The 27,583-nt window shown below is 44.1% G+C and overlaps 1 protein-coding gene across 2 annotated transcripts in view; it reads right to left on the reverse strand.

Moving 5' to 3' along the window:
- ATP6V1E1 (ATPase H+ transporting V1 subunit E1) overlaps positions 1-27,009 on the reverse strand; it is a 28,536-nt gene extending 1,527 nt beyond the window's left edge. For both annotated transcript variants that reach the window (XM_066237297.1, XM_066237298.1), the window contains exons 1-8: positions 26,849-27,009; positions 15,292-15,357; positions 12,820-12,929; positions 11,567-11,633; positions 7,069-7,158; positions 6,352-6,420; positions 3,866-3,960; positions 279-366 (exon numbers count right to left, since the gene is read on the reverse strand). In XM_066237297.1, the coding sequence (XP_066093394.1) occupies positions 279-366; positions 3,866-3,960; positions 6,352-6,420; positions 7,069-7,158; positions 11,567-11,633; positions 12,820-12,929; positions 15,292-15,357; positions 26,849-26,881 (618 nt within the window). In that variant the 5' untranslated portion in view covers positions 26,882-27,009. The remainder of the gene's footprint in view (positions 1-278; positions 367-3,865; positions 3,961-6,351; positions 6,421-7,068; positions 7,159-11,566; positions 11,634-12,819; positions 12,930-15,291; positions 15,358-26,848) is intronic.
- Positions 27,010-27,583: the final 574 nt, after the last annotated feature.

The raw sequence follows: 27,583 nt of genomic DNA on the forward strand, positions 1-27,583 counted from the left end.
AAGCATTACTTCAATTCTCATCACTCCTGCTGGAGAAAACACTGTGGTTGTATCTCCACAGGTAGTACATGTAGACGTTAAAGTCCTACATCAACAAAAACCTGTTTCCTATAAATGGTATTGCCCTAATAAATATCACTCAGCTCCTAATCCTGTACCTTTTAAAAAAATGTTGAAAAATGTGGAGAGCAACAAATCCCAAATACTAGTAAATGGACGTGTCCTCTCTGTCACTGCAAAGTAAGAGACCAACTAACAAGTGGTGTTCCCACACTCACCTGCTGAGCTATCAGATCCAGTCGGCTCTCCAGGGTATTGGAAACCTTTATTTTACGATCCCCATTGTAGACCTCAACTCCACCAGCTCTACAAAGAAGAGATAATAACTTTTATAGATTCAGAGAAGACAGACAGGCATAGCACAATTACTTGATTCCCCTGGAAGAAAGTACTGAGGGGTATGCAGAATCTAAATACAAGGGGCCAATACATATAAGCAATAACCTGAAATAAACTAAGAAAATTTAGGTTTTAAGGTGTGGATGCTGATGATAACTGTCATTTACCAAAGGATAGCTATGTGCCAATGTGATTTGGAAGGGGAGGATGTACCAGTTTGTAAATAAACAGAGTCTTCATCTAAAGTTTCTTTGGCCCTGGCCGGTTGGCTCAGTGGTAGAGCGTCGGCCTGGCGTGCAGGAGTCCCAGGTTCAATTCCGGCCAGGGTACACAGGAGAAGTGCCCATTTGCTTCTCCACCCCTCCCCCTCTCCTTCCTCTCTGTCTCTCTCTTCTCCTCCCACAGCCAAGGCTCCATTGGAGCAAAGGTGGCCCGGGCGCTGAGGATGGCTCCATGGCCTCTGCCTCAGGCGCTAGAATGGCTCTGGTTGCAACAGAGCGAGGCCCTGGATGGGCAGAGCATCGCCCCCTGGTGGGCATGCCAGGTGAATCCCAGTCAGGTGCATGCGGGAGTCTGTCTGACTGCCTCCCCGTTTCCAACTTCAGAAAAATACAAATAAATAAATAAATAGTTTCTTTAAGGCCCAACCCTGCTGATTACCAGGGGTACTGATAAGGCAAAGCTGTGTGTCAGATAAAAGGTGCCATTATAACCGTGTACTGAATTCCCACACAGGAAGTCCCACCTCTAGCCGTCCCTCACTGCTACTGTTCTTTTAGCACTTAGAGACGTTAGGGAAACAGGTCCAATTCTATTACATGGAGTCTCAGTAAATAAAATTCTTTTGCTACACCAGTATTTATCAAATATTTTCTTTTAAAAACTTTTACTTATTTGATTTTTAGCAAGAGGCAAGGGAGAGAAAGAGAAACACTGATTTGTTGTTCCACTTATTTATGCACTCATTGGTTGATTCTTGCATGTGCCCTGACTGGGGATCAAACCCACAACCTTGGTGTGTCAGGATGATGCTCTAACCATTTAAGCCACCAGGCCAGGGCCTATCAAAAAAATTTTTTTTCAGGGACAGAGAGAGAGTCAGAGAGGGGGATAGAAAGGGACAGACAGACAGGAACGGAGAGAGATGAGAAGCATCAATCATCAGTTTTTTGTTGCGAGACCTTAGTTAGTTGTTCATTGATTGCTTTCTTATATGTGCCTTGACTGCAGCAGAGCGAGTGACCCCTTGCTTGAACCAGCGACCTTGGTTTCAAGCTGGTGAGCTTTTTCTCAAACCAGATGAGCCCACACTCAAGCTGGCGGTCTCAGGGTCTCGAACCTGGGTCCTCTGCATCCCAGTCTGACGCTCTATCCACTGTGCCACTGCCTGGTCAAGCCAAATATTTCTTGAAATAAGCAGGCTGTGAGACAATATCTGGGGTAAGCTTTCACAAATTTTCTTTGGAAGGTTCATGGACTATGACCTTCATAATATTTTCTTACTTTATCCCTCCTCCCACCACCTCGTTTCATCCACCTTTGATGTTTACAAACAGACCACATTGTCCATATGGGCACGGCCGGCTCTCTGCTGAGATCCTGTCCCCACTGTCTACCATAAAACCTCTGTCTTAGCTGGGGAGTGAGGGAAGATAGATTAACAATGAGCAAGAATGTCTTCTGTGGGCCAGGACCCACTGAAGGTAAAACCCAGGACTTCTGTCTTCCCAGCTATCCTGAACATTAATGCCTTCACCATTTTACAAATAAGACAGGCTTAAAGAGGTTTAAAAAAATAATGAATTTGTTAAGTAAAATAGCAATATCTAAAATTCCACTAAAATTTGCACTGGAATAAGTCCAGAGCCCCTCAGCAGCAATTCCAAAATCCAAAAAGCTCTGAAAATAAAGACATACAGTTCATGTGATGCAGAGGCCTGCACTGCTCCAGTCACTGGTTTACATACTACTAGCAAACACATACCATGTACTCATCCCTCACAGTTTGAATAGCCCTCATGTTCAGACCCTGTGGAGGATACTACATAACATGTGGGATACCACTTTATTAACTTTTATAAATGCTGACATTGAAAACATGGGGCCCCAAAATTTTCAGGAACTGTGGTCATGGCTGAGCTTATTATTTGCCAGAGCCTCAAGCAAACACTTCACGTCCGCCTGCTTACACCACAGTGACAGTTATCTGACAGGAAGGAGTACCATGTTATGAGCCCTGGACATAACAGGCACCATGCTCAGTGCTGTAGAATTGCGTCCTTAAGCTTCCATGAGTTTGTGAGGTTATTATCCCTATTCAGAGATAAGGAAACAAGGCACAAGTGAAAGCAAACAGCCGGTCTAGATTGGCTCGCCAGTCTGCAGCAGAGGAAAGCCACACCTGAACTTAAGCAATACTCATGCGTGTCTCACCCACTCTCACTCCGCAACTGTAGAGCACTTCCACATGTGTGCTGTTCCGTCTCTTTATCTCGCTGTATGAGATAAAAAAGCAAAACCACAGCTCCCTCTGTGCAGGTAATGGACTTCAATCCCAGGCCCATGGCCAGCAACAAGTCTCACCACTCTACATCTGTGCTTTGTCAGCTCAGCCAGTGTCCCAGGCTCTGCACTGTCAGCTGGCACCACTCAGACAATGGAGAAACAATGTCAGCAGTTCTCAGGCCTGTCCCAAGCATGGAAGTTTATTAGGGATGCTGAACACATGCTGTCATGTCCTCACAGTCAGCAGAGTACCACTAGTGTCTGCAGTTCTACAATCTGGAAACCTAACCATCAGACACGACCACTTGTCTTGTTTTTGATGACTACTTAAGAGGTAGAGAGCATATTCCTCAGCACATTATAGAGATCTGGACCCAGCTTTGAGTTCTGGACCCAGAATTAGCACTAATTCTCAGGATGAACTTGACTGACCCTAAGAAGCTAGACTTTTAGAGCAGGGGTCCCCAAACTATGGCCCACGGGCCACATGCGGCCCCCTGAGGCCATTTATACAGCCCCCACCGCACTTCCGGAAGGGGCACTTCTTTCATTGGTGGTCAGGGAGAGGAGCATAGTTCCCATTGAAATACTGGTCAGTTTGTTGATTTAAATTTACTTGTTCTTTATTTTAAATATTGTATTTGTTCCCGTTTTGTTTTTTACTTTAAAATAAGATATGTGCAGTGTGAATAGGGATTTGTTCATAGTTTTTTTTATAGTCTGGCCCTCCAACGGTCTGAGGGACAGTGAACTGGCCCCGTGTAAAAAGTTTGGGGACCCCTGTTTTAGAGCATGTCTATCTGGCTAACAGAAAGGACCACAAAGCACTGACAGAAGAACCAGCCACACCTCTACTCTTGTGGCCGAGTCTCCTGGAGAAAACCCACTTTACAGATGGCCCAGTATAGAGGCCACCCTCCCAGGAGCAACAGCTAGATGTTAAAGCAGAAATGCTTCTTACATGTCCTCAGGCAGGTAGGTCTCCTGATCAATCTGGACATCAATATCTTTTTTGGTGGCAATTTTGTACATAGGAATTGCTTTTTGCACTGCAGCCTGGAGAAGCAGAAAATAATGACAGGTTTTAGCGGATTCTATGAAGTAGGTATTCAAAAATGCCAACAAACTACACAAGTAGCTATATAATGCTCAAAAAAATTAGGGGGTGTTTCAAAATGAATATGAAGCTATATCCCCTAATTTTTGTGAGCAGTGTATATTTCAGGTAAAGGAATAGATCAATTGCTAATGAAATGCAAAATGATGCAACCTCTATAGAAAACTGTATAGCAATTCCTCAAAAATAATCAAACAGGCCCTGGCTGGTGGCTGAGTGGATATAGCATCAGCTCAGTGTATGGATGTCCTGGGTTCGGTCCTGTCAGGGCACAAGGAGCAACGACCATCTGCTTCTCTCCCCTCCTCTCCTCTCCCTCTTCCCCTTTTACAGCCCGTGGCTCGACTAAGCATGGCCCCAGGAGCTAAGGAGAGCTCGGATGAGCCTTGGCCTCAGGTACTAAAAATAGCTCAGTACTAGGTATTTGAGCATCAGCCCCAGACGGGGTTGCCAGATGGATCCCAGTTGGGGCATATGCAGGAATCTGTCTAGCTCCCCTACTCTCACCTTTAAAAAAAATTACCATGTGATCCAACAATGCTACATTTGGGTACATGCAAGTAAGAAAAAGCAGGGACTCGCACAGATACTCATCCAGCCATGTGCACAGCGGCATTATTCACAATGGTCAAAAAGTAGAAACAACTCAAGTGTCTACTGACAGGTAACTAGATACAAAATGTGCTGTGCATGTATAATTAGGCCTTAAAAAGAACAGGAATTCTGACACCTGCTATAAGATGATAACCCTTGAAGACATTATGCCAAGTGAATAAACCAGACACAAAAGGACAAATACTGTATGATTCCACTTACATGAGATACCTACAGTAGGTAGGTTCAGAGACCGAAAGTAGAATGGTGGTGGCTAGGGGATGGGGATAGGGAGGTGGGGAATTAATGTTTAATGGGCAAACTTTCAGTTCAGGAAGATGAAATGTGTTCAAGATGATGGTGGTGACAGTCACACAATACAAGTACTTAGAGCAACAGTACAAAAATGGCTTTTTTTTATATGTACATTTCACCAATTTTATAAAGAAATGTGCTCACTGGGAAAAACAGGTGGAAGTGAGATTTTTAACTACAATATTGTAATTAGTCTGATAAAATAAAATCATTGGAAAGTCTCATCTTTAAACAATATTGTGCACACTCGAGCACAAATGTAAATAACACTTCCATGAAGGAACCTGACTACTTTTCTGACATTCTCAGTTGAGCAGATTGAAGCATATATTCAACTCTTCCCAGTTCCCCAAATCTAACACAGCACCACTCATGACACTGGGTGTTTAGTTTTATGTCGAGAAGAAGCTCTACTGACACCTAGCAATTCCACTGTGTCATCTAGAAAAGGCCAGCCGGCAGCATGAACTGGCCTCCACAGCAAGATGACAGCCTGGTAACCTGTTCCGTCTGCCTCTCTGCTGTGCAGGTTCATACATGAGGCTTTCAGCGCGCACACACGGATCCATGTGACTGACACGGTTTATAAACTAGAACCGCAGTTTACTAATTTATCATGGAGACTAAGGGGAATGAACACCTAAGTAATCTGGCGAGCATGTTTTCTTTACTAGGAGACATGTTATTTGGGGAGACAAATTATAGTAAGAATGGAAATGTATTAAATGTATTAACTTATAAGAAATGTAATTGCTAAGGGACTGAGCACTCACATCCTTGCCTGAACGCAAGCTACGTGGAAAAATGTCACCCCAAAGAGCATTGCGATGGCACAGATCCACAGCTGGGAGAGTCTGTTCTATGCCCTGCAATTTCCTTCAGGACAGAGCATCTGTCTCCTACCACAACCTGTCTGTACCTGCCACAGGGCCAGCAGGTTGTCCTTCTGACCAAGGCACCTTTTCTCTTAGAAAGGGCATGGAGAGCACCTCAGTATTATTTGCCCCTGACACTTCAGCGAGGTTTTCACTGCTGACTGACCTCTTCCAGCACCCAACTTCTTTCTCTAGACCCAGAATGTATTATAGTAGACTAGAGCCAAACCTTGCTGGTCTGACAGCAGGGTGCCACTGTCTGTCTTTGCTCAATTCCAGCAGGTGCCGCCTCTGTTGTTGCATGTTCAGAAGATTAGTGTATTACAAAGTCTCCAGAAAGGGAGGAGGGTACTAACTCAGATGGCAACATGACCTCTTTAAGAAGAGAAATTAGAAGCTGAGGTCACTTGAATGAACATCTACAATGAGTTAAGACTCCTCCAATAACCATGGCTGAACTGTCATCTATCACAGCATGCATGATAGATGCATGCTAACTTTCTGATCTTAAAAAAAAGAAAAGGTTTCTTTCTCTAAGCTCTTTACCTTTACCAAAGGAAAATCCTGCTTCCGGCAACGGACAATCATTCGGGGCTCCAGCAGCTGGTACAGTCCCTACAACACAATCAGATACAATTAGTAGAGAAGACAAGCTATAAAATTAAGGAATGGCAAAATAGAATGTCTTTATGACTCTTCCATCTAGTTTTGAAAAAACTATCTCATTATAAATTTCCCCAAGACAGCATTATGAAAATATGGAAACAAGACAAATATACCCAATGCCCAGGTGGTAGAAACAAAATTTATATGGGAGTCTTACCTTACTTCAACTTAGTTAAGGATAAATATTATTGTAGTTAGCATAAATAAAATAAAGATTCACAGACAAGGAATAAAGAGTTAAAATAAAGAGTCTTTGTCTGAACCCCACTAATCTAAAGCAAGTACTTTAGTGGTGAAATCAAATTAGGGAAACTAATTTAAAGCTTTAAAAGTTCAACGTTGCAAGCAAATCTGACCCTTGAGTTATAAAAAATTAGTAAGACAATATAATAAAGCGGTAAACCTAGAAGCCTTATCCAACCAAACAGTACTGTCTTCTCACATGGTACACATTTCTCTATTAGATGAGCAAAGAGCAAAAGGGAAAAAGCTAAGATGAGAAAAGAGGAAAGAGGGAACTGGTTTCTAGTACATTCTGGCAATTCTTTTAGAGCTGTGTCTACAAACTGCAGGAGACACAGCCTGAGGGTACGGTACCTGAAGGACCAGCCCATCCAGCAGTACTTGGTACCTCGTTGTATCTTTCACCACCTTGCTGAGTCTCTGCTTTGCCTCATTTAGTAGGTCCTACAATGAGTGGAAAAGACAGTTAGTTATCTTTACATCTGGATAGTTGACGCAAAACTCATTGTGAGGTTGACCCTGGCGCAGACTCTGGCTTCAGTGCACTGCTGGGTGTGCACTCAGCGCGGCCTCTGAGACACATGACAAACCAGATGCTGTCCTGTGTCCACTGGTATGAGGGAACATGAGCACCAGTGTTGCTCCCAGGGAGGTCCCACTCTAACAGAACAGCCCTGATGACTTGTTGGGGACTGAGAGCCAACAGGGTCTTTGCAGTTTACACTTTTTTGGGGACGGAGGTGTGGGGAACAGTCTGCCCATACCCCCACCTCACTTGTCTGATTCAGTTACTAAGGCTAAGCCCTTCCCCACAACCTCTGACTGATTGTAGAAGTTGGGAAAGACAATTTACATGCCCTTCCCCACACCTCCATGTTAGCTGTGATGCTGGATTGTTTATACTCATCCTACTCCCCAAGTCCCCCGGAAAGACTGGAGGCAAGTATCTTCTATCCTTTGTTTTGTGTGAAGTTAAGATGTTATGTATAGTGGGAGTTTTCTGCACTTGGTAGAATTCTTGGGTTGCCTTGGAAATGTGATCAGAGATCTCTAATCTGCTAATGGCCCACTTTGCCCTATAAATAAAGCAAGAAGTGGGTGTGTAGCACGCTCAGTTCTTGCTATCAGCATTGCAGAGCCCTCCCAAGCCCATCCTTTCACTTTCGTATTTTCTTAATTCTGCGCCGTTCCCACTCAGGACCTAGAATTACTTGCCTGGAAACTGGAATTACTAGCTGCACTGGTTCAAGGCAATGACTAATCAGTTCAGAAATATACATAACTGACAACCATGGGAAGGTTTATACCAGGGGTCCCCAAACTTTTTACACAGGGGGCCAGTTCACTGTCCCTCAGACCGTTGGAGGGCCGGACTATACAAAAAACTACGAACAGCCTGACCTGTGGTGGCGCACTGGATAAAGTGTCGACCTGGAAATGCTGAGGTCGCTGGTTCGAAACCTTGGGCTTGCCTGGTCAAGGCACATATGGGAGTTGATACTTCCAGCTCCTCCCCCCTGTCTCTCTCTCCTCTCTAAAATGAATTAAAAAAAAAAAAAACGACGAACAAATCCCTATGCACACTGCACATATCTTATTTTAAAGTAAAAAAACAAAACGGGAACAAATACAGTATTTAAAATAAAGAACAAGTAAATTTAAATCAACAAACTGACCAGTATTTCAATGGGAACTATAGGCCTGCTTTTGGCTAATGAGATGGTTAATGTCTGGTTCCATATTTGTCACTGCTAGCCGTAACAAGTGATATGACATGCTTTCGGAGCCGTGACAGGTGCATCCCGCGTCACTGGAAGTAGCACTGTACGTGAGCCACGCCATGCTTTGCGGCACCGCCACATACAGTACTCCAGGAGCACAGGATGCAGATGCATCCTGTGCTTCTCTCACTGACCACCAATGAAAGAGGTGCCCCTTCCAGAAGTGTGGCAGGGACCTGATAAATGGCCTCAGGGGTCTGCATGCAGCCCGCAAGCCGTAGTTTGGGGATCCCTGGCTTATATGACCTAGATTTGCAAAATCAGCTATTGAGAGTTATATAAGAATCGGTGGTCGGCAAACTCATTAGTCAACAGAGCCAAATATCAACAGTACAACAATTAAAATTTCTTCTGTGAGCCAAATTTTTTAAACTTAAACTATATAGGTAGGTACATTCCTTATCGAGGTAGAGCCCACATGTGGTATTTTGTGGAAGAGCCACACTCAAGGGGCCAAAGAGCAGCATGTGGCTCGCAAACTGCAGTTTGCCAACCAAGGTACAAGATAATTCTATTTTTTATTTAAAGGGAAAAAACCAGATAATGTCTAGAGATAACAGTACCAACAATAAGTTATCCACAAAAAATTCTCTGCTCACCTGAGAGGCAGGATTATCAATGATTTTAGTTTTTTGGGTTTTTTTTTTTTTTTTTTTTTTTTTTGTATTTTTCTGAAGCTGGAAACGGGGAGAGACAGTCAGACAGACTCCCGCATGCGCCCGACCGGGATCCACCAGGCACACCCACCAGGGGGCAACGCTCTGCCCCTCCGGGGCGTCGCTCTGTTGTGACCAGAGCCACTCTAGCGCCCAGGCCATCTTTGCTCCAGTGGAGCCTTGGCTGCGGGAGGGGAAGAGAGAGACAGAGAGGAAGGAGAGGGGGAGGGGTGGAGAAGCAGATGGGCGCCTCTCCTGTGTGCCCTGGCCGGGAATCGAACCCAGGACTTCTGCACGCCAGGCCGACGCTCTAGCAATGAGCCAACTGTCCAGGGCCTAGTTTTTTTACAGAGACAGAGAGAGAGTCAGAGAAAGGGACAGACAGGAACGCAGAGAGATGAGAAGCATCAATCATCAATCATCAGTTTTTCGTTGTGACACCTTAGTTGTTCATTGATTGCTTTCTCATATGTGCCTTGACCATGGGCCACAGCAGACCCAGTAACCCCTTGCTCAAGCCAGCGACCCTGGGTCCAAGCTGGCGAGCTTTGCTCAAACCAGATGAGCCCACGCTCAAGCTGGTGACATCAGGATCTCAAACCTGGGTCCTCCGCATCCCAGTCCAACACTCTATCCACTGTGCCACTGTCTTGTCAGACTGATTTTAGTATTCTTTTTTTTTTTTCCTGGGCCCTTCGGACCCGGTGGGAACTCCACCCTGCAGCTGTGGCCTGGGCCGGAGCGCCCTTTAGTATTCTTTATGCCAGTTTAAAAGGTAAGCTATGATCAATAATGTTACAAACCACTAAAATCCTAGTGACACTCTTATTCTAAATTTAAAGTGGTGCCTGACTGGTGATGATGCAACAGACAGAGAATTGACCTGGGAAGCTGAGGTCCTGGGTTTGAAACCCCGAGGCCACCTACTTGAGTGCAGGCTCACCAGCTTGAGCATGGGGGTCACTGACTTGAACAAGGAGTCACTAACTCAGCTGGAGCCCCCCTGCTCAAGGCACGTATGAGAAGCAATAATGTAAAATGCTGCAACTACAATTTCATGCTTTTCACCTGTTTTTCCTGTCTGCCTCTGTCTTGCTTAAAGAAAAATCACCTCTCACAATATTAGTTTTTTTTGTTTTGTTTTTGTGGCAGAAACAGAGTCAGAGAGAGGGACAGATAGGGACAGACAGACAGGAAGGGAGATGAGAATCATCAATTCTTCGTTGCAGTTCCTTAGTTATTCATTGATTGATTTCTCAATGGGGGGGGCTACAGTAGACCAAGTGACCTCTTGCTCGAGCCAGCGACCTTGGGCTCAAGCTGGCGACCTTGAGGTCTTGAACCTAGGTCCTCCATGTCCCAGTCTGACGCTCTATCCACTGCGCCACTGCCTGGTCAGGCTAGTTTGTTTCTTTAATATCTAAGAAAATGGTATGTTTTCCACTGATTAAAGTTTTATGTGCCTCACCTGTGGTGATGCAGTGGATAAAGCATTGATCTGAAACACTGAGATTACCCATTCGAAACCCTGGGCTTACCGAGTCAAGGCATAAACAAGAAGCAACTACTACAAGTTGATGCTTCCCGCTCCTCCCCTCTTCTCTCTCTCCTCTCTCTAAAATCAGTAAATGTTTTAAAAAATAGGTTTATAGCTTTTTCATACAGCTCTTACATTTATTCCCAAAATTAAATAATTTTTATAGCTATTATAAAGAGATCTAGATTTTCTTTTACTTGCTAACTGGTTATTGTTGGCATATAGGAAAACTTAACTTCTGTAGGTTCTCTTTGTAGTCAGTCACCTTCTGAACTAATTACTAGTTCTTACTGTGTTTTGGATATTGCAGTATCTGTGTAAATTATTGCAGCTGCAAAAATGGTGTTTCTTCCTTTTCAATATTTAAATAACTCTCTATAGGTTTCAATATTTAAATAACTTTCTATAGGTTTCTGCCCTCTTCCTAGGATGACAATACTCAAATGGTTTTCTTGTGTCTGACCTCTTCCCTGTTTAGCCTACACCCTCATATATGAACCTTATTTATGACAGTCCCCATAAAAGAAAACAAAAACTTCTACCGTATCTATTGAAAATAGGCAAAGGTCTTTAGCCTGCACTCATGACCCTGCAGTAAACCCAGCTACCCCTAGGCTACTTACTGTCATCACCCATCTATGCTGCACAGCCACCACAAAATGCTGTGTGACCCAGAAGCACAGCGTCTAAGAGCTCTGTCAGACCAGAGGGTCCTGAAGACAAGAGAGAAACCTTATTCATTTTCCACTTATTATAATACCTAGCATTGATTTGCTGACCAAATAGTCTTGTTCTAAAAAGCATTCAACTGTTAACTACTAAATTCTCTATAATAGGCATTTTATAATTTTATAATAGAGGCTAATTATTGTACTTACTGTAATAAGGTCATCTCTCGCTCTGAGAACTTTGAGTCTTGCTTGATTCATCAAATTGGACATCTTACTGCAAAAGGTAAGAAAAAATAACATCAGTACCACATAAAACCCAAAAACTGTAGAGAAAGGGCCTGACCTGTGGTGGCGCAGTGGATAAAGCGTCAACCTGGAAACACTGAGGTTGCCGGTTCAAAACCCTGGCTTGCCTGGTCAAGGCACATATGGGAGTTGATGCTTCCTGCTCCTCACCCTTCTCTCTCTCTCTCTCTCTCTCTCTCTCTCTCCCCCCACTCTTTAAAATGAATAAAAAATAAATAAAAAATAAAAAAAAGAAGATAAAAACTGCACCAAAAAAAAAAAAAAACTGTAGAGAAAGGAATATATTGCTTCCTCTGTACATACAAATACTTCTCGTTGTATATACCCCAAAGAGAATGCCACTGGAATGTATTTAGTTATTTCTACCAACTTATTTTCTTTCTTTTTTTTTAGTGTATTGATTTTAGAGAGACGAAGAGAGTGAGAGAGGAAGGGAGAGAAAGAGAAACATCGATCCGTTTCTGTATGTGGCCTGACTGAGGATTAAACCCGTGTACAACCTTTGTATTTCAGGATGACTCTCTAACACAGGGGTCGGGAACCTTTTTGGCTGAGAGAGCCATGAACGCCACATATTTTAAAATGTAATTCTGTAAGAGCCATACAACAACCCATGTATATTACGCATTATCCAATAAAAATTTGGTGTTGTCCCGGAGGACAGCTGTGATTGGCTCCAGCCACCCACTACCATGAACATGAGCGGTAGGAAATGAATGGATTTGTAATACATGAGAATGTTTTATATTTTTAACGTTATTTTTTATTAAATATTTGTCTGCCAGCCAGATGCAGCCATCAAGAGCCACATCTGGCTCGCAAGCCATAGGTTCCTGGCCCCTGCTGTAACAATTCAAGCTGTCCAGCGAAGGCCCAATTTCCTTTCAAAGATAAGGAAATATTTATTAAGTGCTTACCAAGTGGCAAGCAATTTATTATCAGTTGGTCCAGTTTAATCTTTCAGTAATCCTGTGAGGTTTTTATTTTCACAAATGAGGAAAGACACCCTAGGTTGAAGGAATAGGAAGTGATCCACTTAAGACACGAACCCACGAACCCATGTCTGCATGACTTCAAACCACCAGCCCTGTCCTCCTGTCACACTGGGTTTATACAGCTTCCTTAGTTTAATGCTGTGATCAGGACCTACTCACATTTTTTTCTGCTGTTCTATTTGCTTTTCTTTCTTCTCATAGTATTCCATAATCTTCAGTCTCTGGGTCTGAACAAGACGACCTTTCTCAATGTTGAACTCTTCTTCTGCCTACCAGGAAATTAGTTAATTCATGACACCAGATTTTATTTATTTATTTAATTTATTTATTTATGACAGAGAGGACAGATAGGGATAGACAGGAAAGGAGAGAGATAAGAAGCATCAATTCTTCATTGCAGCTCCTTAGTTGTTCAGTGATTGCTTTCTCATATGTGCCTTGACCGGAGGGTTACAACAAAACAAATGACCCCTTATCCCACGCTCAATCCAGCAACCCTGTGCACAAGCTGGTGAGCCTACACTCATGCCAGTGATCTCCGGGTTTCAAACCTGCGTTCTCTGCATCCCAGTCCAATGCTCCACTCCCTGCGCCATCACCTGGTCAGGCTTGACGGTTTTATTTTAATTAGCAGGTTACCAGAAGTACTTGCTTATTCTATATCAAAAACAAGCCTGACCTGTGGTGGCGCAGTGGATAAAGCGTGGACCTGGAAATGCTGAGGTCGCCGGTTCCAAACCCTGGGCTTGCCTGGTCAAGGCACATATGGGAGTTGATGCTTCCAGCTCCTCCCTCACACTTCTCTCTCTCTCTCTCCGCTCTCTCTCTCTCCTCTCTAAAATGATTAAAAAAAAAAAAAACCCAAGAAATTTATTATAATCTGCCTTCAAAGATTACCCAATTTATTCAAAAGAAAAGACCAGTGATTTTCATCAAAAATAAATGAACCAGGCCCTGGCCAGTTGGCTCAGTGGTAGAGCGTCGGCCTGGCGTGCAGGAGTCCCGGGTTCGATTCCCGGCCAGGGCACACAGGAGAAGCACCCATCTGCTTCTCCACCCCTCCCCCTCTCCTTCCTCTCTGTCTCTCTCTTCCCCTCCTTCAGCCAAGGCTCCATTGGAGTAAAGGTGGCCCGGGCGCTGAGTATGGCTCTGTGGCCTCTGCCTCAGGCGCTAGAGTGGCTCTGGTCGCAACAGAGAGACACCCCAGATGGGCAGAGCATCGCCCCTTGGTGGGCGTGCCGGGTGGATCCCGGTCTGGCGTATGCGGGAGTCTGTCTGACTGCCTCCTGTTTCTGGCTTCAGAAAAATACAAATAAATAAATAAATAAATAATAAAAATAAATGAACCAGAGACTGAAAATCTGATGAAGAATAACAGCGCCCAGCAACAAAGTTACAAAAAATAATTAGGTACAATATTCCATATATAAAAAATTTATCATGCATTTTAAATTTAATCCATTTGCTTACCAGAGGCTAATGAAAAGAACATAGACTTTGGAGTTTAGAAAATCTGGGTTACTGCCTAAAGAACAATGTTACATTTTGTGTATAAATAATGTGCAACTGGAAATAGCCACAGAATTTCTAAATGCTACCACCTTTGTAACGCCAGGAGCTTTCATTTTATACCTTACATACTTCCAAGCTATTTTTTTTTTTGCAACAAGCAAAAATTAATAAAAAAGCAAAATAACAACATATAAAAACACTATACCTTCCTTAGCCAAGTATCACAATAAGTCACAGATGCTGAATTATTTTAAATAATGTTTCAGTGTTTCCTCTGGAAAATTTTATATTTACAGAAATTTTTGCAAATTTTATATTTGCAATCTTAACATTTATACACATGATTTGTCAAAACCAAGAAGTTAACACCAACCCATTACAATGAACCATACCCATATATTATTCAGTTTCCTTTGTGTTTACCTAATGTCTTTTTCTGTTTAAAAATATGATCCAAGATACCACCTTTTATTTGGCTACTGCGACTCCTTAAATCTCATCTGATCTATAACAGCGTCTTCCGTCTTTCCTTGTTTTTCATGACTGTGACAGTTTTGAAGAGTAATATTTTATACAATACCCCCTAATTGGGGTTGTCTGATTTGTCTTTAATAATGAGGCTGGTGTTACAGGTTTTGGGGAAGAACACCATACAGGTGAAGTGTCCTTCCCCCTATCACATTTGGGGTAACCTGATGAATTATACATATCTCTGATGATGTTAACTGTGAGCACTTGGTTGAGTCATACTTCTCCACCATAAAGCTATTATTTTTGCCTTTTCCCTATCCTATTCTTTGGAAGTTGGTCACTAAGTTCAGCCCACATTCTGATGACGACGATGGTTGGGGAAAAGACTGAAGCTCCAAGTTCTTGCAGAGGGAAGTTATCTACATATATTGTAGATAAATCTCCTTTAAGGATTTTGTGTCTTTTCTCCCCAGCCATCACTTCTCTACTCCCTACAATAAAAATTCAGGACACTTAATGGTAATCAAAGTTTAGAAAGGTAAATTGATTTGTGCAGTGCATTGTTAAACAATTTTACTAATTACTACTTAGCAAAGCAGAACAATATAAAACTTTGTAACTTCTTAAAACTAAAAAATAAAATCTTACTTTTGCATCTATTTCTTCTGCTTTTTCATTGGCTTCTTGTTCAATAAAAGCCATCATATGCTTAATCTGTAAGAAAAAAGAAAAGATTATTTTATTTCTGACTATAAAAAGAGAGGAAAATGTCTTTTCTGATTCATTAACTGTTTATTTAATACATATTATGTTAAGCTGTGTATAACAAAATTAGATCGTTTCTATCCTCAGGTAACTTTTTCTTTTTTGTGACAGAGAGAGAAAGAGGGACAGATAGTGACAGACATGAAGGTAGCGAGATGAGAAGCATCAATTCTTTTGTTGTGGCACCTTAGTTGTTCATTGATTGCTTTCTCATATGTGCCTTGACTGGGGGGCTACAGCAGACAGAGTGACCCCTTGCTCAAGCCAGCGACCTTGGGCTCAAGCTGGTAAGCCTTGCTCAAAACAGATGAGCTCACGCTCATGCTGGTGACCTCGGGATTTTGAACCTGGGTCCTCTGCATCTCAGTCTGACACTTTATCCACTGTGCAACTGCCTGGTCAGGCCTTAGGTAACTTTCAATCTGTTATTTTCTCTAGCAAATGGATGAAGCGAAATATTGAATAACACAGGTTAACAAGACACTATCCTACTGTCAAGGAACTTGGGGTCTATGGAAGAAGTCTACTTCATACCTCCTTCAGCCAGCACTTGTTTTCACCATCTCTAATGAACTGTATCAAATAGCTTTCTCTATTGACTCATTCAACTTTCTTACCTCCTAGTCTCTACACACTTCAATCTGACTTCTTCTTCCACTGAAATTACTCTCATGAAACTATAGCAACCTCTTTGCTCTTAAATCCTGACCTTATCTCACTTAGTTTGCAACATCTCTTGATATGTTAACCTCACCCCTTTCAAAATTTATTTACTAATTTTAGAGAAAGGACAGGAGAGACAGAGAGAAACATCGATCTGTTCCTGTATGTGCCCTGAACAGGGAATGAACCCACAACCTTGGTGTTTCAGGGTGACACTCTAACTGGCCAGTACCACCTCCCTCCCTTCTGGAACAATCCCTCCTCTTTGCCTCCATGACTTCCTTGTTCTCCTTCTCAGTCTCCTTTGGGCAAATTCTTTTTTTTTTTTTTTTTTTTAATATCTTGGATACACTCATGCTGGTGACCTCGGGGTTTTGAACCTGGGTCCTCTGCGTCTCAGTCCAACACTTTATCCACTGCGCCACCACCTGGTCAGGCTCCTTTGGGCATATTCTTCATCTGCCTCCCAGACAGCTTTTTTTTAAATCCTACTCAGAGTAACCAAAATTCAACATATTAAATAATGCACTGCTAATCTTCCTCCTACCCTCCTGCCACTTGGATCTGTCCTGAGGGTTAGCACCCACCCCCAACTGTAACAGTTCATTAACTTGTACCCCTCTCCAATCTTTAGCCACTACCCTACTCCTTGCTGTCATCACCTTGCAGCAGAACTAGGCCTAACTCAGCATTTCCTTCCTGGAAGCACACCATGCCTTTCTCCTCCCCATCTTCTTCTCCCAGGGGCATTACCTTTACCTGTCTCTCTCCTAAGCTCCATGGGCTCTTTTGCTGCTGCTTCTGTAACTTGTTTCCTGAGCCCATTTCTTCTGTTCACTTCCTCTACCACTGTGACTTTCTGAATAAACTTCTTTATTTTTAAAAAAAATAATAAAAACTCCTATCTCTTCAGGTAACACACTCCCTACTCTTATGATAAAGTGCAAGGACTCCAAAAGAGACATAATCTGGTCACTGCTTACCTTTCCAGCATATGAAACATAATCTTCACCATTCACCACTCTTTAGACTCTTAGCTCATAACACAAATAGTCCCCCTATCCGCCATTTCCTTTCTCCCAGTTTCAGCTACCCATGGTCCAAAGTTATTAAATGGAAAATTCCAGAAATAAATAATTCATGGCCCTGGCCAGTTAGCTCAGTCGGTTAGAGCATCATTCCAAAACAAGGCTGCGGGTTTGATCTCCAGTCAGGGCACACACACATAAGAAGTGTCCAAGTACAGCCCGAGCTCTACATCCATCAGGCATCCCTGATGCGACTTTCCTGCCCAGTGGGACATTCCTGCTTAACGGCAGGGCTGGCAGCCTCTTCAAGACTACTCGTGAGGCAGTTATGAGATTCTACTTATCAGTGCCTACACCAACTGCCACCAGAGGAAAGACACGATCGACACACAAGTTAGTTGCAGGAATCACACAGGTAGGATAGAATGTCGGACAGGGATGCGGAGGACCCAGGTTCGAAACCCCGAGAGGTCGCCAGCTTGAGCCCAAGGTCACTGGCTTGAGCAAGGGGTCACTTGGCCTGCTATAGACCCCCCCCCCATCAAGGCACATGTGAGAAAACAATCTCTCTCTCCCTGTCTTGTCTTTCTGTCCCTCTCTCTGTCTCTCACACACATACATATACACACACACACACACACATCACATCACACAGGCAGTTTATTACTTACAAATCCTTTTGGCATGTTTGGGTACAGCTCAAGGCATGCTCCTCTTAAGCTGTCCTTAGTCAAGAGTGGTGTGGATACAGTCCACATTCACACTGGAGTCTGGGCAACTACCGCAGCAGGGGGGGCCCTTAGCTTTAGTACTTTTGGCCTATGCCTTCTAACAGGTGTCAACCTACAGGATTATCACCTCAAACCATCTTTTTGGGAGTTCCTCACAAGGAGCCCTTTTTATACTGAAATGTCACATCAAGCCGTTTTTTTTTGTTATTTATTTATTCATTTTTAGAGAGGAGAGAGAGGGAGAGACAGAGATAGAGAGGGAGAGAGAGGAGAGAGAGACAGAGAAAGAGAAGGGGGGAGGAGCTGGAAGTATCAACTCCCATATGTGCCTTGACCAGGCAAGCCCAGGGTTTCGAACCTGCGACCTCAGCATTTCCAGGTCGATGCTTTATCCACTGCGCCACCACAGGTCAGGCTCAAGTTGTTTTTAAGGTGCTCCTACGGAAGCTTCTTGTTTATATTAGCCTACAGAGTTATGACATCAAACCACTTTTTATCTGTATATAACTTCACACACACACACTAACTGGGCCCTGTGCAAAAGGCAATCTGCCGGCCCTGGCCGGTTGGCTCAGTGGTAGAGCATCGGCCTGGTGTGCGGGAGTCCCGGGTTCGATTCCCGGCCAGGGCACACAGGAGAAGCGCCCATCTGCTTCTCCACCCCTCCCCCTCTCCTTCCTCTCTGTCTCTCTCTTCCCCTCCCGCAGCCAAGGCTCCATTGGAGCAAAAGATGGCCCGGGCGCTGGGGATGGCTCCTTGGCCTCTGCCCCAGGCACTAGAGTAGCTATGGTCGCTCTGTCGCGACGCCCCGGATGGGCAGAGCATCGCCCCCTGGTGGGCATGCCGGGTAGATCCCGGTCGGGCGCATGCGGGAGTCTGTCTGACTGCCTCCCCGTTTCCAGCTTCAGAAAAATACAAAAAAAAAAAAAAAAAAAAAAAAAAGGGCAGTCTGCCTATCTTATCTGTACACACTAGATTAATTCTTGCCAACATCATAGCCTTATTTACTTTCCATAATGGCTTTTAATATTATATCCTAACTTATTTCTATATATCTCTCATATTTTTCTATATTTCTATATATTTAATTACTATAACATTATATTACTGTAACATTAAGCAATCAAAAAATGGATGACTGAGTGGAACAAGTGCTTCCCTACCCTCTCTCTGTCTTTCTAAAATTCAATACCCTGGCCAGATAGCTTGTTTAGAGCAACATCCTGGAGTGCGGAGATTGCCAGTTTGATTACCTGGTCAGGAGCAGCTCAATGTTTGTTCCTGTCTCTCTCAAAAATCAATCAATTATTAAATAAGGCCTTGGCCAGTTGGCTCATTGGATAGAGCATTGGCCTGGCGTGCAGATATTCCAGGTTCAAACCCTATCAAGGCACACATGAGGAGTGACCATTTGCTTCTCTTTCTCTCCTCTCTCTCTTCCCCTCTTGCAGCCAGTGGCTCAACTAGTTTGAGCGTTGGCCCTGGGCATTTAAGATAGCTCAGTTGATTTGAGCACTGGACCCAACAGGGCTTGTTGGATGAATCCCAGTCGGAGCACATGCGGGAATCTGTCTCCCTATCTTCCCCCCACCATGTTAAAAAAAATAATAATTTAAAAAAGCTGATTTTAAAAAAATGTATGTAGACTCTCTAAGTTTTTAATTCATTTATTAATTTTCCCACTTAAAGGAGTATTGAGATCCTGTCTGATTTTTTTTTAAGGTTAATTTTTTTAATTATTTATTTATTCATTCATTCATTTTAGGGGGAGAGAGAAAGAGAGAGAAAGAAGAGAGAGGAGCTGGAAGCATCAACTCCCATATGTGCCTTAACCAGGCAAGCCAGGGTCTTGAACCGGCAACCTCAGTGTTTCCAGGTTGACGCTTTATCCACTGCGCCACCAGAGGTCAAGCGATCCTGTCTGATTTTTAAACCACTGTAACCCCAGAATATGAAATAATCGCCACCATAGAAGTTGCTCAATAAATATTTGTGCATGAACAAGGATCTGCTGGGAGTTGCAAGCCTTCTAAGGTATCCCATATACTTTTTAGAGTTTAACAATCTAGACACATTTTCCAGCTTCTCCATGTAACACAAAGATATCATAAATCTAAGGTGTACAAAAGTAGCTAAAGCCCTGGCTGGTTGGTTCTGTGAAAAGGATCAACCCAGTATGCCAGGGGTCATGGGTTCGACCTCCCATCCCGGTCAGGGAATTGATGAGAAGCAATCAATAAATTTATGCTTCTCTACCCTTTCTCTCTCCTCACCCACTATTCTAATCAATGGGGGGAAGAAAGTATATAAGATTTGTAGCCTAGCCTGTGGTGATGCAGTGGATATATCGTCAACCTGGAACATTGCGGTCCCCAGTTTGAAACTCTGGGCTTACTCAGTTAAGGCACATATAACAAGCAATCAATGAACAACTAATAAAGTGAAGCCACTACGGGTTGATACTTCTTGCGCTCCCTCTTCTGTAAAACTCAATAAGTAACATTTTGAAAAAAAATTTGTTCCACAACAATGTGAATATATTTAACACTACTAAACAGTACACTTTAAAATGTTTACAATGGTGAATTTTATGTTTTTTTATACCATTTTGAAAAAGTGACAAGAATATAACCTTGTGGCATAAACATCTTAAAGAAAGGGAAGAGAGCCTTACCAGGTGGTGGTGCAGTGGAGAGAGCATCAGACTGGGACGCAGAGGACCTAGGTTTGATACCCCAAAGTCCCGGCTTGAGCGCGGGCTCACCAGCTTGAGCACGGGGTTGTTGATCAAGCATAGGATCATAGACATGACCCCATCGTTGCTGGTTTGAGCCCAAATGTCACTGCCTTGAAGCCTTGAACAAGGGGTCACTGGCTCTGCTGCAGCCCCACCCCTACTCCCACAAGGCACATATGAGAAAGCAATCAATGAACAACTACGGAGATTAAGGAACCACAACGAAGAATTGATGCTTATCTCTCTCCCTTCCTGCCTGTCTGTTCCTCTCTGTCATACACACACAAAAAAGAGATGATAGATACATATATATCTAGTCGTACCTTGAGATATGAATTTAATTTGTTCTGTAACCAAGCTCGTAAGTCACTCAACTCGTATATCAAACTGCCGACACTGGACCCGTGCGCCAACGCGCCAACTAGTGGCAGCTTCCTGAATCACGACTCATATTTCAGAATTTCACTCGGATCTCAAAACAAAAATACGAACCGAGTTGCAGCTCGTATCTTAAAAAAAATAAATAAATAAAAAAGTGTGTTGGTCTGTTCTTATCTCAAGGTACCACTGTATATAAATATATAATTTTTTTTTTAATTTCTTGAGTTTAGAGGGAGGAGAAAATGGGGTTGAGTAGAAGCGGGAAACATCAACTCATAGTAGTTCCTTATTGGTCAAATAAGTTTGTAAATATAATATACATGTTTGCTCGCCTATAGTTTGCATTGGGTGTGGGGGACAGGCTGTAAGCAGGCAAGGTCCTTATAGCCTACGGCAGGGGTCCCCAAACTACGGCCTGGCCCGTGGGCCACATGCAGCCCCCTGAGGCCATTTATCCGGCCCCTGCTGCACTTCCGGAAGGGGCACCTCTTTCATTGGTGGTCAATGAAAGGAGCACATTGACCATCTCATTAGCCAAAAGCAGGCCCATAGTTCCCATTGAAATACTGGTCAGTTTCTTGACTTAAATTTACTTGTTTTTTATTTTAAATATTGTATTTGTTCCCATTTTGTTTTTTTACTTTAAAATAAGATATGTGCAGTGTGCATAGGGATTTGTTCATAGTTTTTTTTATAGTCCGGCCCACCAACGGTCTGAGGGACAGTGAACTGGCCCCCTGTGTAAAAAGTTTGGGGACCCCTGGCCTAGGGCTTAGTTTTAAGACTAAGCCTTTCCCACCCTTGACTGTTGCATGATGTGGGCTGGTGCACTCTCAAGAGGAATCCCATTATGCCTCAGATAAGTGACTTTGTATCAGTGACTTCCCTGTTTGTATATTGGATTAAAGGTTTTGATTTCTAGACTATAAAATGGGACAGAGGAGCCCATGCTGGAGAAGAGCAGAGAAAGGCCATGTGCAGGAAAAGCAGACAAGATGGCGGCAGAGTGCTGAAGGAGAAGCCAGTTTGTGCAGAGTTTGTGCAGAGAGAAGGAGATGGGGAACAGAGGTGAATAAGACTGGTGAGGTAGAAACTTTTGATTCTAAGAAACTCGGATAACCTGCCCTTGCTGGTTAACTCTGTGAAGAGTGTCGGACGTGCATCAAAGTTGCCGTGTCGATCACCGGTCAGGGCACACACAGGAACAGCTCATTGTTCCTGACTCTCTCTCTCTCTCTCTCTTCTCTATTCCCCTTCCTCCTCTCTCTCACTAAAATCAATAAATCTGGTGTGAATGAGTTAACATTAAAAAAAAAGAAAAGAAAAAAAAAAGAAAGTCAGATAAGTCAGTGGCTTTGGGATCCCTAAATGAAAAGGGAAGTGTTTGGGCCAGGTGGCTGTGATGGTGGCTGCAGCTACTGGCCATACATACCTTCACATGTGTTCCTTGACTGGGCAAGCTAAGGGTTTCAAACAGGCAACTTCAGCATTCCAGGACAATGTTTCATCTACTGTACCACCACAGGCGAGGCAGGAAGATTTATTTTATCAAAATTCTTAGAAGTTACCCTACTCTTGAGGAACCAAAATAATTATTGATAATCAAAGCCTATTTTAAAAGTAACACAATACTTATAAATAAAATCTCAAGCCTTGAAATATTTGGGGACCTAATCCACAGCTACATGTATAGAAAATCACTGTGATCTTGCAAAAAGGATTAGCCCCTATGTATCTGTGTGCGTGTTGTCATGCTGAGAATGGTAGCTCTCCAAGTACAATTTGAAACTTCAGTGAACCCAGTCTTGAATTTTAAAAGTAGTTTAACTCAACACAAGTCATCAAATCAGATATTTATACACACTACAAGGCACATTGGGCCTCTAAGAGTAAACCCTGATTCAAACTTGCATTATCTCTGCCTTTATCATTCAAGCTGGACTATCAAGCTGACAGTCAAGCAAAAGGGTACTAATGTTAACCCAGGTCAGAGAAGCATGTTTACAGTCAACATGATCATATTATGTCTTTAAGAGTTCCTACAAGAGAAACAGTCAACTCTTTAAGGACATTTAACTCCACCCCTAAGGCAGAAAAATCTGACCTCTAAAAAATACTTTTTTTTGGCCTGGCCTGTGGTGGTGCAGTGGATCAAGTGTCGACCTGGAAATGCTGAGGTCGCAGGTTTGAAACCCTGGGCTTGCCTGACCTGTGGTGGCGCAGTGGGTAAAGCGTCGACCTGGAAATGCCGAGGTCGCTGGTTCAAAACCCTGGGCTTGCCTGGTCAAGGCACATATGGGAGTTGATGCTTCCTGCTCCTCCCCCCTTCTCTCTCTTTCTCTCTCTCCCTCTCTCTCCTTTCTAAAATGAATAAATAAATAAATTTTAAAAAAAAGTTATTAAAAAAAAAAAGAAACCCTGGGCTTGCCTGGTCAAGGCATGTATGGGAGTTGATGCTTCTGGCTCCTTCCCCTTCTCTCTCTCTGTCTCTCTCTCCTTCTCTGTCTCTCTCTCCTCTTTAAAAATGAATAAATAAAATAAAAAAATTAAAAAAAATACTTTTTTTTCTTCCAGCTAATCCAGTAATTTAATTTTTTTCAGTCTGATACCTTTGAAAATCTGATGAAATAAATGACCATACTCCCCAGACAAAAAAGCAAATATATATATATAATATATATATGTATTTTATAAATGTGGAAGTCAGGGAAGGGAGGGTTTATTACTATTATTTTTTAAAGACTTGACTGATTTTAGCCTGACCAAGCTGTGGCGCAGTGGATAGAGCATCAGACTGGGATGCGGAGAACCCAGGTTCGAGACCCCGAGGTAGCCAGCTTGAGCGCGGGCTCATCAGGTTTGAGCAAAGCTCACCAGCTTGGACCCAAGGTCACTGGCTCAAGCAAGGGGTTACTTGGTCTGCTGAAGGCCCACGGTCAGGGCACACATGAGAAAGCAATCAATGAACAACTAAGGTGTCGCAACAAAAAACTGATGATTGATGTTTATCATCTCTCTGTCCGTCTGTCTGTCCCTGTCTATCCCTCTCTCTGACTCTCTCTCTCTCTGTCCCCGTAAAAAAAAAAAAAGACTTCACTGATTTTAGAGAGAGGAGAGGAAGAAAGGGTGGGGAGGAACAGGCAGCATCAACTCAAAGTAGCTGCTTCTCATTTGTGCCTTGATTGGCAAGCCCAAGGTTTTGAACTGGCAACCTCAGCATTTCAGGTTAACACTCCAGCCACTACACACCACAGTTCAGGCAAAGGAATGTAGGGTTTATTAAGCACTACTATGTGCTTAGCACTTGGCCTATTTACAGCTGAAAATTCAGGGAACAAAACACACTGTCTTCCTAGAGCCTGTGTGTAGTAGACAGGGGTGCAGACAGATTTCTTCCTTCTTTCAATTCTTTTTAACGGAAAGAATTTGACCTAGATTCCAAGGTAGTACACTACTTTGTCATATTTTTTCCTGGGGGAGGTTTAGCCATCAATATTTTATAATAAAGCATGAGATGAAGGCACAGGAGTCTGGGGAGACCTAGTACTAATGACTAGAGTACTGGAGCATGTGGAGGGCACTGTGCTTTTCCACTGTATCTAAAGCACCAGAGAAACCACCAATCAAATCCCACAACAAACAAACCCAAAATCCCACTGTTCTGTAATGTCAAAACATTTTTTTGTGTGTAGGAGACAGAGACAAGGACAGAAGGACAGACAGACAGAAAGGGAGATAAGAAGCATCAATTCTTCGTTGCAGCTCTGTAGTCTCAGTTGTTCATTGATTGCTCTCTCATGTGTGCCTTGACGGGGGACGGGCTACAGCAGACCGAGTGACCCCTTGCTCAAGCCAGCAACGACAGGCTCAAGCCAGTGACTATGGGGTCATGTCTACGACCCCACACTCAAGTCAGCAACCCCACAGTCAAGCTGGTGAACCCGTTCTCAAACCAGATGAACCCATGATCAAGCCTGCGACCTCGGGGTTTCGAACCTGGGTTCTCTCACATCCCAGTCCTACGCTCTATCCACTGCACCATCGCCTGGTCAGGCCAAAACATTTTTTTTTAAGATTTTATTTATTGATTTCAGGGAGGGGAACGAGACAACGACAACGATAAGTATCAACTCTTAGTTGCTTTACTTTAATGGTTCATTGCTTGCTTCTGTATGTGCCCTGACCAGACAAGCCCAGGTCTTTGAATCCACGACCTCAGTGTTCCAGGTCGATGGCTCTATCCAATGCACCACCACAGGCCAGGCTCAAAAGATTTCTTAAACTTCTCCTCAGTTGCTATTTTTGTCACACTTTTTTACATTATGATTAGCACCAGAACCACCAAAATGAACACTCCACTCTTCTCAGTGCACATTAGGTTAAGAATAAAAATGCAAAGGTGTTTTCAAGGAGATGGAAATATCTAAGGAAAAAACACTGTATTGCTCATCGAAGTACACTCACAAGCCAGTGAATGAGCTTTAGTCAGAATTTTCCTACCACTTCAAAAAGAGGTAGACTTAGTTCTCTAAAGCCTACGGAGAGGAAATCGAGGCTGTGAGCTCTCCTCTCTGAAACCTACTGGCAGTGAGTCCTGGATGTAAGGACCACAGTTTCAGAGTGTCTGCTGGCCAGACAATTGGAAATCCTTCTCTCCTGTTAGTTACTGAGGCCCATCAATGCCACACTGACCTCCGGAAAATGTTATAACATGCCTGAGTCCTACAAACTTGAAAGGACAGCTCATTTTCATTTAATTGTTATTATTTTTGAGAAAGACAGACAGGAAAGGTGAAAGATGAGCAGCAACAACTCTTCCTAGGCACTTTAGTACAGTTCACTGATTGCTTCTCATTTGTGCCTTGATGGGGGGGTGGGGGCTCCAGCTGAGCCAGTGACCCTTTGCTCGAGCCAGCGAACACCGGGTCACGTCTATGATTCCACGGCTCAAGCCAGAGACCTCCGGGTTTGAACCTGAGCCCTCAGCATCCCAAGTGGGCGCTCTACCCACTGCACCACCACCTGGTCAGGTGGGATAGTTTATTTTTAAAAAGCTAAAGTGGCCTGACCTGTGGTGGCGCAGTGGATAAAGCATCGACCTGGAATGCTGAGGTCGCCGGTTCGAAACCCTGGGCTTGCCTGGTCAAGGCACATATGGGAGTTGATGCTTCCAGCTCCTCCCCCCTTCTCTCTCTCTCTCTTTCTCTCTCTCTTTCTCTCTCTCTCCCTCTCTCTCTCCTCTCTAAAATGAATTAAAAAAAAAAATTTTTAAAAACAGCTAAAGTGTCCCGCGGCTGATTACACACTTGCAAAAACAGACGTAGGTCCACATCTTTCCTAACAACTGTCCGACGTAAACCTGGGCCCCTCTACTTGGTATTCAGCACTATGCCGCGCTGTGGCCCCCAAACGTAAGACGACGGTGCATCGAACAGGTACTAACGAACAGAGACCAGCGGGAGGCCGGCACACGACGCGCCCTCATGTTGCCCGAGGACAGAGATGAGAGCTCGGGAAGGCTCAAGACCTCAGCAGCGCAGAGATAGCCACGCTGGCCCTCGCGCGCTCTGCACCCGCGCACTGAGAACCTTCTCCTCGGGATGAAATAAAAGTCCGCAGAACCAGGCTTTCCCGACCTCGCGTCCAGGGAGAGGCAGGCCGCCGGAGGGGGAGCCCGGGCCAGGCGTGCGCGGAAGAGGCCGGTCCCAAGTCGGCTAGCTCTCTCCCGCAGACCAGCCACCCGACACAGGAATCGGGGGCCCGGCACCCTCCTCTGGCACCTGGGTTGCCCGAGGCCTGCGCCTCCGGAGCCGCCTCGGGATCCGGCTCCGGCCCCCACCCGCCCCCGCCCGGATCCGGCCAGCGCCGCGGCCTCGCGAAGCCCAGCGCCCAGCCCTCACCTGCTTCTGCACGTCCGCATCGCTGAGGGCCATGGCGAGAGCGACGCGACGCCCCTGGGCAGCTAGCTCAGTTGGCTCGAAGGAAGCGCTGTGAGGAAAGGAAAAACCAGCTCAGAGTCCTCGGCCCCTTCGCTTTATAGCCTGTTTCCGGTTTCGGTTCTTGTCGCGTGACCGCGCACCAGGACACGTGAGTCTTCTCAACCAGTGGGAAGGCAGCAGACCTCGAAGCCCTGCCCAGCGCAGCCAGTTCCTAAGCCCTTTTGCACAGCTTCCGGGTGATTTTTTCAAGCTGTTTTCTTCAGCAGCCTTCTTGTCAGAGAAATAGGAAAGCTGAGGAATTCTGGCCCCTGAAATCAGTCGAGCTGTGTCCGTTTCTCCAGCCCTTTCAGAATTTTTTTTTAAGTTTAAATACAAAACGGGAATTAAAAAAAACATTTTTTTAGAGAGGAGATGAGAAACAACTCCTGATTGGTTCAATTTGGTTGTTCATTGATTGCTTCTCATAGGTACCCTGACAAGGCCAGTGCTCATGGCTATGGCCATGTAGGTTCATATTGGATTCGGGCAGAGGGTAAAGGAGCTGTGGAGCCAGAAAATGGTGGGTCATTCGTTTATTTAAGTTTCCTAACCGAGGACGAGCAAATAGGCAGGGCTCCTAGGCCTCTCAGCATTCCAGACTCATAGGCCCTCTCTAGGCTCAGCACACCCCAGCCAAACCGGCCAGGCGGAAATCTG

The sequence above is a fragment of the Saccopteryx bilineata genome, chromosome 6 (genome assembly GCF_036850765.1).
Source record: "Saccopteryx bilineata isolate mSacBil1 chromosome 6, mSacBil1_pri_phased_curated, whole genome shotgun sequence".
Classification (NCBI taxonomy): Eukaryota; Metazoa; Chordata; class Mammalia; order Chiroptera; family Emballonuridae; genus Saccopteryx; species Saccopteryx bilineata.